This window comes from Xenopus laevis, chromosome 2L (genome assembly GCF_017654675.1).
Source record: "Xenopus laevis strain J_2021 chromosome 2L, Xenopus_laevis_v10.1, whole genome shotgun sequence".
NCBI classification, from domain to species: domain Eukaryota; kingdom Metazoa; phylum Chordata; class Amphibia; order Anura; family Pipidae; genus Xenopus; species Xenopus laevis.
The window spans coordinates 182,468,963-182,482,937 of NC_054373.1; the positions used below are offsets into that span (position 1 = coordinate 182,468,963).

General features: G+C 37.9%; 2 protein-coding genes across 2 annotated transcripts; both read right to left on the reverse strand.

Annotated features, from left to right (window-relative positions):
• On the reverse strand, positions 1-1,111 carry LOC121399776 (olfactory receptor 56A5-like). Its single transcript, XM_041581343.1, has one exon. It carries the CDS (start codon positions 1,012-1,014, stop codon positions 1-3), a length of 1,014 nt encoding a protein of 337 aa, XP_041437277.1. The 5' UTR covers positions 1,015-1,111.
• Positions 1,112-7,559: 6,448 nt separating this feature from the next.
• Positions 7,560-8,558, reverse strand: LOC108705136 (olfactory receptor 6B1). Its single transcript, XM_018241937.1, has one exon. The coding sequence runs from the start codon at positions 8,556-8,558 to the stop codon at positions 7,560-7,562; it is 999 nt and encodes a 332-aa protein (XP_018097426.1).
• Between the last annotated feature and the right edge of the window lie 5,417 nt (positions 8,559-13,975).

Sequence of the window (13,975 nt, forward strand, 5' to 3'; positions counted from 1 at the left end):
TTAATGACTCTTTAAACTAATACTAGCGCAATGCCTTTTCACTCGTCTTCTAGATCTAACCTCAAATTTAGGGTGCTTGCTACTGAACATTTGCCCCAAAATTTGTTTAGTTTCTTTGGTTCTAAGGCAAAAAATAACAGGGTTGGCTAAATGGGGAATAAATGTGTACAGAAAAACAATTAGAACGTTTAAGTCAGCATCAATAATCAAGGGGGCTTGATTTATGCAATATGCAAACAACCTGGGGATAAAGTACAAGCCAATGACAATTAAATGAGTGGTACAGGTATTAAATGCCTTCTGCCAGTTTCCATTGTTGGCTGATAAGTGCACAACCCTGATTATGAGAATATATGAGAGAATAATAACAGCCAATGGGAAGTAGTACACACACATGCCAATAATAAAACGGTTTCTTTTTGCCAAGGTAACATCAACACATGCCAAAACTGTTAAAAATTGGTTGGCGCAGAAACAGTTCTTGACACGGTTAGGTCCACAGTAAGGAAGCTGAAGAGCAATTAAAGTCATAGCTAATCCAAATAGGGCAGCAAAAGGCAAGACCATGTAGCAGAGCAGAGTCACCAGCCTAATGCTGATAATGGAGTGATACCTGAGAGGTTTGCAGATAGCAACATAACGATCAATAGACATCAACATAATGATGAAGGAGTCAAGACTTCCAAGGCAATGGACACAGAAGACCTGGAAGAAGCACCAGTTGAATGATATAGACCCTGCTCCAAACCAATATTTGGCAATGATTTTAGGTAATGTTATTGTGTCAAAGAGAAGATCAGAGAGAGCGAGGTTAGCAATAATAATATACATGGGGTGGTGGAGTTGTTCTCTCAGGATAATTAATATGATGACTGTGCTATTTGCAATCAGTGAAACAATGTAGGCAAGAAACATTGTAATTGAGACTGGAAGAAAGAAAATTGGCTGTAGACCTGGAAAACCGAGGAGGATAAACTCAGTGACAGCAGTCTGATTAGACGTTGAGATGGTCATTGTCTTCTACTGAGCTTCAACATGAAGAGGTGGATGGACAGAATGCTGGCAAAAAATAGACCATCTGCAAAGAAAGCCCAAGTAATCATAGTTAATGTCAAAAAAGTTGATAAAACTCTAATGAGAGAGAAGGTTGCTAAAGAAATCCTGGATACTCCTGAGGACATCATGAAAATAGACATATGAGGTTATAAATCTGGAAAAAGAAGTGCGAGGGAGTGGGCATTTTTGGGGGTGCTGTCTTGGTGGAATATCATGCTCCCTGGTTTGTTTTCTCAATTATTGGCAGATATACTGTACATACAGTCACCTTTTTAATGTTAAAGATAAATCTAAGCAATCTAAGTCTATCTATCATCATCATCTATCTTTATCAACTATTGCTATGTATTTATCTCTGTCTGTATCTTTCTATTTCTCTACCTCAGAATATTTTCTTTGCGTTCTCCTTTGAATCTCAAATCAGTCTGAACACTTACAGGTTGTCAATAAACTGTCATCTGCACATGGGTGAAAGCTCTGGCATCTGCTCCGCTCCAGGGAGGATTATGGAGTTTATATAGAAGTAGATTCAGCCATGCATAAAAAAGTGCCGGCATGGGAAATGTTTCCATTAATTAGTCAAGGAGAGTATTCCACGTGGGGTTGGGTATTTTTTTATACCATAATACACTTGACAAAAAAAACAAATGTAGCAAATTGAGTAGTTTGTTTGCCATGGTTAGAAAAGTCCATACAATGTTATTCAGTTGGGCAAATGGATATAATTTTGCCTATTTACGTTGTTGTTGGTATAAACGAATCAGTTCTTTCGTTCAGGGCCCATGTCCTAAGGGTCATTAGGAAAATTACATTTTAAAAAAATTAAACCATAAATTTGAATGTCATGTGTGTGTATATGTATGAGATAAATTATGTGCTGTGTTCATGTATGTGCTGTGAGTGCCCCAAAATTATGTGTGTGTACCTCAGTAGCCACTCATTCCCAACATTTGTTGCCTAAGGGCTTGTGAACAATGGGGGAGTGAGGAAGTGGCTTTAATGGTCACTCCTCAGACAGGAAGTATTGCAGAACATTCTGTAGATCCTATAGATCCTTCTATATACTGCCCCACTTTTGGAAAACACAAACACCCAAGTGTATCTATTGTCACTACATCAATGCAGTAATGTTCCTTCTGCGCCAGCGGTTGCAAAGTTTTTAAGTTCAAGCCAACCCTTTGGCCAGGACCTTCCTTGCAGCTCTAACCATTGGTCAGGACTTTCCCAGCAGTAGCCAGCTCCATGTTGCAGCTCCTACACTTCCCAGCTACAAACAGGTGATTCCAGTGGTGGCCAATAAAAGGGAAAACAGTTGGGAGTTTTAACCTTGAAAGTAAGTAAGTTGCAGGTAGAAATTAGTCCCTGTGTAAAATGTATAATGAATGTAATAATAAAACAGTAGCTTGTACTTGATCCCAACTAAGATATAATGAATCCTTATTGGAAGCAAAACCAGCCTATTGGCTTTATTTAATGTTTATATGATATTCTAGTAGACTTAAGGTATGAAGATCCAAATTACAGAAAGAAAGAAAACCCCAGGTCCCAAGCATTCTGGATACTGGATCCCATACCTGTACAATATATTGATATACAATCCCTGTTTTGTTTAAAGGGGAGGAAATATTTTTGTAGCTGTATGCACAAAATGTCTCAGTGTTCTTAATGTATTGATAATGGGCTGAGTGCAGAGGACCTCTTGTATTTGTATGGGAACACATATGGGAACATATCAATGTATCAACTATTGTCAGAAATTCACACTTCCACTGATGTACATTGAAAGATTATCACCAGCCTCAATGAAAATCATGGTACCACTGTGACTGGATCACACTTTCACACATCTGTGAGTTTCAGCCAACACTTTATTGAAATTCAATGGAACCATTGTGATTGGATGTCTGTGACTTCACTTCCCTCAAGGGTTTCAATGCGAGGGAATTCCCTAACACTTTTTGAACTGAAGAAGTGACTCAGATGAGTTTATTCTACTAGATACTGTATATTATGAGCTGGATAAATAAGAATCTTCATAGACAGATTTACTCATACTTCTAAGTATATTTAGGACATCAAATATCCATTAACAGAACAGTAACACCAACAAAATTACTTTTTTTAATGGAATGACAACATAATGTAGTGTCGCTATGCACTGGTAAAACTGATTGGTTTACTTCACAAAGACTAATATAATTTATATAAACAAGCTGCTGTATAGCCATGGGGACAGCCATTCAAGCACAGGATACACAGTAGATAACAGATAAGTACTACTATAGTTTATATAAAGAAGCTGCTGTGTAGCCATGGGGGCAGCCATTCAAGCACAGGATACACAGTAGATAACAGATAAGTACTACTATAGTTTATATAAACAAGCTGCTGTGTAAGCCATGGGGGCAGCCATTCAAGCACAGGATACACAGTAGATAACAGATAAGTACTACTATAGTTTATATAAACAAGCTTATGTGTAAGCCATGGGGGCAGCCATTCAAGCACAGGATACACAGTAGATAACAGATAAGTACTACTATAGTTTATATAAAGAAGCTGCTGTGTAGCCATGGGGGCAGCCATTCAAGCACAGGATACACAGTAGATAACAGATAAGTACTACTATAGTTTATATAAACAAGCTGCTGTGTAAGCCATGGGGGCAGCCATTCAAGCACAGGATACACAGTAGATGACAGATAAGTACTACTATAGTTTATATAAACAAGCTGCTGTGTAGCCATGGGGACAGCCATTCAAGCACAGGATACACAGTAGATAACAGATAAGTACTACTATAGTTTATATAAACAAGCTTATGTGTAAGCCATGGGGGCAGCCATTCAAGCACAGGATACACAGTAGATAACAGATAAGTACTACTATAGTTTATATAAACAAGCTGATGTGTAGCCATGGGGGCAGCCATTCAAGCACAGGATACACAGTAGATAACAGATAAGTACTACTATAGTTTATATAACAAGCTGCTGTGTAGCCATGGGGCAGCCATTCAAGCACAGGATACACAGTAGATAACAGATAAGTACTACTACAGTTTATATAAACAAGCTGCTGTGTAGCCATGGGGGCAGCCATTCAAGCACAGGATACACAGTAGATAACAGATAAGTACTACTATAGTTTATATAAACAGGCTGTTGTGTAGCCATGGGGGCAGCCATTCAAGCACAGGATACACCATAGATAAAAGATAAGTACTACTATAGTTTATATAAACAAGCTTATGTGTAAGCCATGGGGGCAGCCATTCAAGCACAGGATACACAGTAGATAACAGATCAGTACTACTATAGTTTATATAAACAAGCTGCTGTGTAGCCATGGGGGCAGCCATTCAAGCACAGGATACACAGTAGATAACAGATAAGTACTACTACAGTTTATATAAACAAGCTGCTGTGTAGCCATGGGGGCAGCCATTCAAGCACAGGATACACAGTAGATAACAGATAAGTACTACTATAGTTTATATAAACAAGCTGCTGTGTAACCATGGGGGCAGCCATTCAAGCACAGGATACACCATAGATAACAGATACGTACTACTATAGTTTATATAAACAAGCTGTTGTGTAGCCATGGGGGCAGCCATTCAAGCACAGGATACACAGTAGATAACAGATAAGTACTACTATAGTTTATATAAACAAGCTGTTGTGTAGCCATGGGGGCAGCCATTCAAGCACAGGATACACAGTAGATAACAGATAAGTACTACTATAGTTTATATAAACAAGCTGCTGTGTAGCCATGGGGGCAGCCATTGAAGCACAGGATACACAGTAGATAACAGATAAGTACTACTATAGTTTATATAAACAAGCTGCTGTGTAGCCATGGGGGCAGCCATTGAAGCACAGGATACACAGTAGATAACAGATAAGTACTACTATATTTTATATAACCAAGCTGTTGTGTAACTATAAAGCTAAAGCAAGCAGATTACTTTTACCAGTGCAGGACAACAGGATATTATACAGTATTTTCATTACTTTAAAACACTTTAATTTTTTGTTGTTACTGTTCCTTAAACCCCAAATCTCACTTTAACTGACATTTAAAGGAGAACTAAAATCCCGGATATATACTCTATGAACCCCATTTATGAAAAGAGTAACATCAGATATCTACTGTATCTTGGGGGTTCCTAATTTCCAGCTATGGGTGGAACAAGGGTTACAATCAGAGCCCATGCAGAGGATGCTGCAATATCAGTATGTGTTCCTCTGGATATTAGGACACAGAATACTTTGGGTATCGTGTTTTTTATTGGTAACAGTTTCATTACTAAGGTAGCGCAAGCATAAAAGGCAGGTGTTTTGATATCAATAACAGTGCAATAAATGTCAATGTCAATAACATTGAATGGTCATCTTGAGACATGGATAGGGTTGGATGCCTTTTAAAAAATACACCAAGTCAATTAATTTAACTCTAGTACAAAGTTGATCCAGGAACTGGTTCAATTGCCCTCTTGGGTGTCACTAAGGGATTTTTCCACATCTAAGAAAAGTTGGAGGAGCTGCAGATGAGGTTTTCACCTTTATAGTATTTATATGGTCTTCAAATATGTGAAATTTCACTGAGAGAGAGAGAGTGCCCAGAGTGTAGTGTTCAAGGGCAACCCTGTACTTAATGCCTGGTCTATGGTCAATGTAAGTAGAAGACTTCCTTGTGTCTCAGCTTGCTATGCCATGTGTCACAGTAATAGGAGCAAAGGGTGATAAGTACAGGAATACAAAGGTGCGAGCCCTTGATATGGGCACCGCCAACTGAAGGACCCCCGCTTTATCCTGATTAAAATAATACTGATTAATCTGAATGGAGAATGCCACAGCATGGTATTAGAATTTTCTCCAATCTCTGCCATCTATATATTGCCCTTTCCACAGGGACACATTAAATTTGGCAACAGGTCTGTATCAATTTCAAAACAAAATTTGTACCTTGGCTGCAACCCTTCTCCAAAAAAGCCCATAAAGCCTATGTGGGACATTCACTAAGAATCGTAGTTGCGCTGGCGGCCTCTTCGCCGCGATTCACTGCATTTCGGCAGGCGTATTTTCGATCGATCGATCGTTTTCAGCCTATCACCCATAATAAAGAAAAAATGCCAGCCAGTAACTTTTTATGAAGCAATCCCTATTGCCCTATTCGCCTGGTCTGAGGTGGCGAAGGAAGTCTGGTGTAAAAGGTAGCGTTCAGAACAATGTGCGCGTTAGTGAATTTGCGTAATTACGTCCTTTCCGCAAATTCGCCAGGCGTAAGGGTGTGAAGTAACACTAGCGAATTGACGCCAGCGTCTGTTAGTAAATTTGCAAAGTAACGAAAATGCCCAATGCTAGCGAATTCACGCTAGCGTTAGCCGCTTCGGCGCTAAGTGAATTTGCCCCTATGTGAGTTCTTTTTACCTTAACAACCTTCGACACATGAATTTTTAAACTCAGCACTAGACTTGAAGAAGACAAAGTTTGGCACCTGCCTTGGCCAGCACAGTTGCCAGCAACATATAAAAAAAGAAACACCTTAAAACAAGAGCAAGATTAATATTTTAATCTCAATCTTCATGTATATGCTGTCCTGCCATTGGTTCAGGACTCTATACCAGAACTAGGCAAGTGGCACTCCAACACCATATTAATGAACACCTTTTATAGGAGTCTCTGTCAGTTGATACCAACAACCTACTAAAAATGCCAATATCCCTGTGTTAAAGATGGATTAAAACATGCTTCTTTATTTTATATTGACAGGTTTGTGGTTCATTATTAATGAGAAGGTCAACTTAGAAAGGCAGTCTAATTATAAGAGGGAAAACAAGTGCAAAGCAAGAAGTCTACCAAACAGAAAGCCCATAATTCTTATGACTATTAGGGGCAGATTTATTAAGCTCGAGTGAAGAATTCGAATGAAAAAAAAAATCGAATTTCGAAGAATTTTTTTGGGTACTTCGACCATCGAATTGGTCAAATTCAATGGAATTCGATCGAATCGAATGATTCGAACGATTCTAAGTAAAAATCGTTCGACTATTCTACCATTCTATAGTCAAAGTACTGTCTCTTTAAAAAATACTTCGACTTCATAGTTCGCCACTTTAAACCTACCGAGGTGCAATGTTAGCCTATGGGGACCTTCCCCAGCACTTTGCTAAGCTTTTTTTGATCGAATAAAAGTCTTTCGATCGATCGCTTAAAACTGTTAGAATCAAAGGATTTAATTTTTATTCGATCGTTCGATCGAGGCATTTGCTCTACAATCCTTCGATTTTGATATTCGAATTCGAAGGATTTTACTTCGAGGGTCGAATTCGAGGGTTTATTAACCCTCGAAAATCGACCCTTGATTAATCTGCTCCTAAGTGTTACAATAGTGAAAAAAACCTGTTGTTTTTATGTAAAGCCAGCAGATGCATTTCTAGGGACTATAGATTATTCTGCACAGAGATCATTATATATCTGAATTTTTGTGCCTATTCAGAACTTAATGACCCTTAAAAATAATGGTGTTTCAGATTTGTGCTCAGCCCTATGGAAAATGCCACTGAACCTTTGCCCCAAAATATTTCTGATCTCTTTGGTCCGAAGACAAAAAATAATGGGGTTGGCTAAATGAGGAATAAATGTGAAGATAGAAACAATTAAGGTGTTTGTATCAGCATTGAGAGTCAAAGGGATCTGACTGGTACTGTTCAAAAACAACCTAGGGATGAAGTACAAACAAATGACAATTAAATGGGTGGTACAGGTATAAAATGCCTTCTGCCAGGTCTCATTGTTGGCTGCTAAGTGCACAACCCTGATTATGGGAATGTATGAGAGAATAATAACAGTCAATGGGAAGAGGAACACACACATGTTAATTATAAAACCTATTCTTCTTTCCAAGGTAATATCAACACACGACAAAACTATTACAGCTGGGTTGGCACAGAAACAGTTCTTGACACGGTTAGGTCCACAGTAATGAAGTTGTCCAGCATTTAAAGTCATAGCTAATCCAATTAGGGCAGCAAAGAGCCAGAATTTGCAGCAGAGCAGAGTCGCCAGCCTATTGCTGATAATGGAGTGATACCTGAGAGGTTTGCAGATAGCAACATAACGATCAATAGCCATCAGCATAATGATGAAGGAGTCAAGACTTGCAAGGGTATGGATACAGAAGAGCTGGAAGAAGCACCAGTTGAATGATATAGACCCTGCTCCAAACCAATATTTGGCAATGATTTTAGGTAATGTTATTGTGTCAAAGAGAAGGTCAGAGAGAGCGAGGTTAGCAATAATAATATACATGGGGTGGTGAAGTTGTTCTCTCAGGATAATTATTGTAATGACTGTGCTATTTGCAATCAGTGAAACGATGTAGGCAACAAACATTGTAAGTGAGACTGGAAGAAAGAAATTTGGCTGTAGACCTGGAAAACCGAGGAGGATAAACTCAGTGACCACAGACTGGTTAGACATTGAGATGGTCATGGTCTTCTACTGAGCAATATGAGCATCAACATGGAGAGATTGTTTCAACATGTAGGGTCAGATGAGTCAGAAAGAAGACAGATGCTGGCAAAGAAATAGACTGCAAAGAAAGACCCAGAAACATAATTATGATTAATGTCAAAATATCTGATAAGAGAGAGAGAGAGAGAGAGAGAGAGAGAGACTGTTTCTCATAACTTGGTTGTATATCAGAGTCAGAGGGGGTTTTATAGATACATTAGGGCATTAAAGAAGAAGATGTACTCATAAAAGCTTTTTGTAGATGTTGGGCAGTACATAAATATAAACATTTTAGTTCAGTGATTGGTGAAACCTTTTATGATTCGTTTTCATTACCAGATACTGTATAGCACACACAGAACACATGGAAACTTTCATAGTCATTTTATACTTTAGCAAAACTATAGAGCTGTAAATAAGCAGGGAAGTGCACAGATTTGGGAACACAGACAGAATTAGACACCAAAAATGAGAACATAGACCTTAGTTATCATGAACATCGATCTATTACTATGTATTTATATCTGTCTGTATCTTTCTATTTCTCTCCCTCAGAATATGTTTTTGCGGCTTTTTCCTATGAATTTCTATTGAATCTACAGTAAATACTTACAGATGTGCAATAAACTGCTTGTGGGTGAGATCTCTGGGTTGTGCTCCAATACAGGGGGGATTATGGCACATTTGCTGCTCAGAAGTATTTATACAGAGGTGGATTAGACCATGCATAAATAAAGTGGCCAACATGGGAACTTGCTCATTAATTAGTTAAGGAAAGTATTCCACATGGGATTGGATAATATTTGTTACCTGTTGACATTATAACCTCTTTGTTGTAATCAGCTTCTTTCCTTCCGCCATGTCATTATCTACCAAGAAAATGCACTGTAAAGATGAATGTCAGGGTCATTTTGAACAGTTTATTGCCTAATATCAATACGATTACCAAAGTATGCGGCATGTAAACCATTTTATGGCACAAGTTGTTGAGGAGCCAACCTGACAAAATGCTATACTGGATCTAGTGATCGCTAATGACCCAAACCTTATAGCAAATGTGCAAGTAATTGAACCCCTGGGTAATAGTGACCATAATTTTATATCATTTAATGTCTGGTGCAAAAAAACAAATGTACACTGGGATAACAAAAACCATGAATTTCAGAAAAGCTTATTTTAGTGCCACAAGGGCTGTCCTTGAGAGCATGGTTTTCTGCTAAAAACACAGAACAGAAATGTTTGTCATTTAAAATTATATTAAATTGTTACTGTTCTCAATTTATTCCCTTAAGAAGTAAATGTAGAAGCACCAAGAAAAACCCTATGTGGCTTAAAACAGAAGTAAACTAGTTAATAGGAAAGAAGAGAAAGGCATTTAAAATCTGCAAGTCTGTTGGGACAGAAGCTGCATTTAATGAATATAAATACTGTAATAAATGTTGTAAATCAGCAATCCGGAAGGCAAAGTAAGGAAATGAAGAGTGTATTGCGGCTGAGGCTAAGACTAAGCCCAAAAAGTGTTTTAGGTATATTAATAGTAAAAAGATGTGGGTTGAGAGTGTTGCCCCTTTAAATAACGGAACCAGTATGGTTGTAACAGATACAGAAAAGGCAAAAGTGCTAAATCGGTTCTTTTCTTCAGTGTATACAATAGGAGTCTGAGTTCCCAGGCTCACTTCATAGCTGCACTGATGGCTCAGCTCAATCTAGTCATTGGCTGACTCAGGATATATTTCATAAAGCTTTAAAAAAATTAATGTAAACAAGGTGCCAGGGCCAGATGGAACACATCCATGGGTTTTAAGAGAACTTAGTTCAGTTTTAGACCAGCCCCTATTTCTGATTTTCTCAGATTCAATTTTATCTGGTATAGTACCTATGGATTGGTGAAAAGCTGATGTCATTCCTATATTTAAAAAAGGATTATGATCTCAGCCTGGCAATTATAGGCCAGTAAACTTGACATCTGTGGTGGGCAAATTATTTGAAGGCTTGTTAAGGGATCACATTCAAGATTTTATCCAACTGAATGGCATTATGAGCAGCAATCAGCATGGCTTTATGAAGAAAAACAAGAAAACAAGAAAAACTATCCAGCCCAATTAATCCATCCAGGATGTGGCACTTGCAACAGGATCTTGACAAACTGGCGATCTGGGCAGCTAAGTGGCAAATGAGATTCAATGTTGATAAATATAAAGTCCTGCACCTGGGTAACAATATCCACTTATAGCCTTAATGGGACTGCACTAGGCAAATCTATAATGAAGACAAAACTTGGAGTCCTTGTAGATAATAAACTTGTCTGTAGCAAGCAATGCCAGTCAGCAGCATCAAGGGCAAATATGGTCTTGAGCTGTATTAAAAGGGGCAGAGATTCATGGGAGGAGGGGGTCATTCTTCCACTTTATAGAGCACTGGTAAGGCCCCATCTAGAATATATCATACAGTTTTGGTCTCCATCACTCAAACAGGACATTATTGTATTAGAGAGGATACAGAGAAGGGCAACTAAGCTGGTAAAGGGAAAATCTTAGCTATGAGGAAAGACTGGCCAAGTTGGGGATGTTCACATTGGAGAAGAGGCGCTTAAGGGGTGATGTGATAACTATGTATAAATATATAAGGGGATCATATAATAATCTCTCTAATGCTTTATTTACCAGTAGGTCTTTCCAGCTAACAAGAGGACGCCCATTCCGCTTAGAAGAAAACAGGTTCCAGTTAAATATTGGGAAGGGGTTTGTTACAGTGAGAGCTGTGAAGATATGGAATTCTCTCCCTGAATAAGTGGCACATTAGATAGTTATAAGAAGGGGTTGGATGGTGTTTAGCAAGTGGTCTGGTCCCATTGAATCTGGGAGATGGGAAGGAATTTTTACTCCTCTGAGGCAAATTGAAGAGAATTCAAATAGGGGTTTTTGCCTTACTCTCAATTAGCAGTTAGGCAGGTTATATACAGACTTAAAAGGTTGAACTTGATGGATGTGTGTCTTTTTTCAACTTAATTTACTATGTCATTATGTTATTTTCCATGACCAGTATGTGCCATGTAGAGACCCTATAATTAAGATTAGCAGTTTTTTTTTTAAGATTCAGAAATTTGTCTCAAAGCTTGCAATTTACAGCAATATATGCCTTACATATACTTATATACAAAAAATGAACATCCCAAAAAATGAATGCCAGGGGTCTTCTGAACAGTGTGATGCCCAATATGCACAGGGTTACAAAACCATGTAGTGCAAAGGGGCCACTGAAAGAAAATATTTCACATTTCTATTGGCAAATTGAAGCAATCACAAATAATACCGAATGCACCAAAATCACTAAAACTCAATTAAAGCAACAAAAAACATTTTTTCAGCTTCAATAGTTTTGTTATGCAATAAAACAAGAAATCAACAGCTATGTGGAACTAAACATGCAGTAAAGTCACCAAAATATAATTTAATAAGTAATGCAATGTTATTAGAGATCACTCTTTCCACACTGGCAATTAAATGTTTGTTAAGGCAAAAAAATCACATGATATATTAAAGGTTTACAGTGGAATATTTTTTGGCCTTTAGGAACTGTGTAACCTGGTATAATATTGTTTGAACCTATTGTGGCACTGTCTACTTTTGGAACACTCACTGCAGTAATGCTCCCTATAAGCCAGGGGCAGTCAAACTTTTTCAGTTCAAGCCACCTGTGAAAATCCAACCTTGAAGTCAGGACCTCCCTTGTAGCTCATTATTAAGGCCCCCCTTAGCTCCCAGGGCTTACCCCGAATGACCCTCAAGTTGGCATTGACTCACTGGCAGTGACCATCAAACTGCTACTGCTCCATGCTCTCCAGAGGGTTAGACCCACCATTTGGGAAACACTGCTCTAAGCTTTGCTTTCTTACATACACATTGTTGCACCAGTTAAAGTTTACCATTTAATAAATATGATGCTAAAAATCCATTAGGAATAAATAGAAGTTGGTTGACTTTTTCCTTGGTGAATTCTAGCCTCATATTTTGACAAATCTGCCCTTAGGTGTTGTTTTGCTTAATACTAGGGCACAGAATAATTTGGCTGCCTGTGTTTTTCATATTGTTAATAATTAGGCCGTGCAAGCCTAAAAAGCGGGCAGCTTGATGCCAATAAGAGTACAGTGGATACAATAATACTTCCTTAACATAACCATAACTCCTTTATTGCACTTATGGCACTTTAAAGGGAACCACCTCTACCCCTATTACATTTGTGATCCTATTCTGCCATATCCCTGACATCACTAACAATCCTTGGTGGGTCATTTGGCTGCTCCACTGATTTAGGGGAACATCTCCAGTGCAGCACACAATCTAAAATCTTGAAATTACCCCTTTCTAATCGTCCTCCTCTATTATAAATTTCATTTTACCTCAGAGTCCAGCATTTCAAACTGATCCACCTGGGAACAGGAAGCTTTTTTTTGCAAAGGTAAGGGATCATGTCTCATTTTGCCCAAAAAGCAAGCGTGAGAATGCAGACCTGTTCCATTACTTTTGGAGTTGTCCCCGGATTAAGTTGTTCTGGACATCATTAGTTCAAAGTAGAAAATATGCTTTAATTTCACTCCACCTTATGTCCTCTTAAATATTGGCTCACTTTCTTTCTCTAAAACAAATCAGTGTAATCCCAATGTGAAAATGTTAGTCAACTTAATCCTTCATTTTGTTGCTGCCACAAAAAAAACCTTTACTCTTATATTGGCTTTTAGAATCTCTTCCCTTCATAAAAGATATTTTATCGCAGATAAATCAGTTATGTTGGCAAGAAGCGATTTGGGCAAAAACAGCTGAACCTAATTTGAAGCGCAAATTTATGGATGACTTGACTCTTTTCTTCAAACTAATTTATCCTGGTCACAAAACTAAATGTGTTGTATTGAAATGTAAAATGGCTTTATCAGTTGATGAATATTTTGGATACTTGATACTGCCATATTTGTTGATAATTATCATTACATAGATATGTAAATCCACTGAGTGAAGTTTGGTTAATTATTGTCTCTTTACTTCGTTATTTTATTTACTATGTTACCTATTTTCCTTTGGAATGTGTGATTTTGAGTGTATGTTTATAAATATTTGTTTGTACCTTTGGCATGTTATACAGCATTGTATATTCTTTTCTTTTGTTATTTTGACATACTCAATCTGCGTAACGTATTCTATTATGTTTATGGAAAACTCAATAAAAATTATTGAAAACAATCTAAGATCTTTAAAACAGTCAGGGACAAAGAGAAGGACTGAGTTCAGTGATTGCTGCAAAATGATATCTACAGGGATGTTTTATTTATATCATTATAAGAACCAGCTCATAGACCCAATTGTGCAGAGATGAATCAGTTTCTTTATATTTAGCTTTGGTTG

Bases quoted from the DNA above. Each gene is read 5' to 3' on its own strand.
- LOC121399776 (XM_041581343.1), bottom strand. From the start codon at position 1,014: ATGACCATCTCAACGTCTAATCAGACTGCTGTCACTGAGTTTATCCTC.
- LOC108705136 (XM_018241937.1), bottom strand. From the start codon at position 8,558: ATGACCATCTCAATGTCTAACCAGTCTGTGGTCACTGAGTTTATCCTC.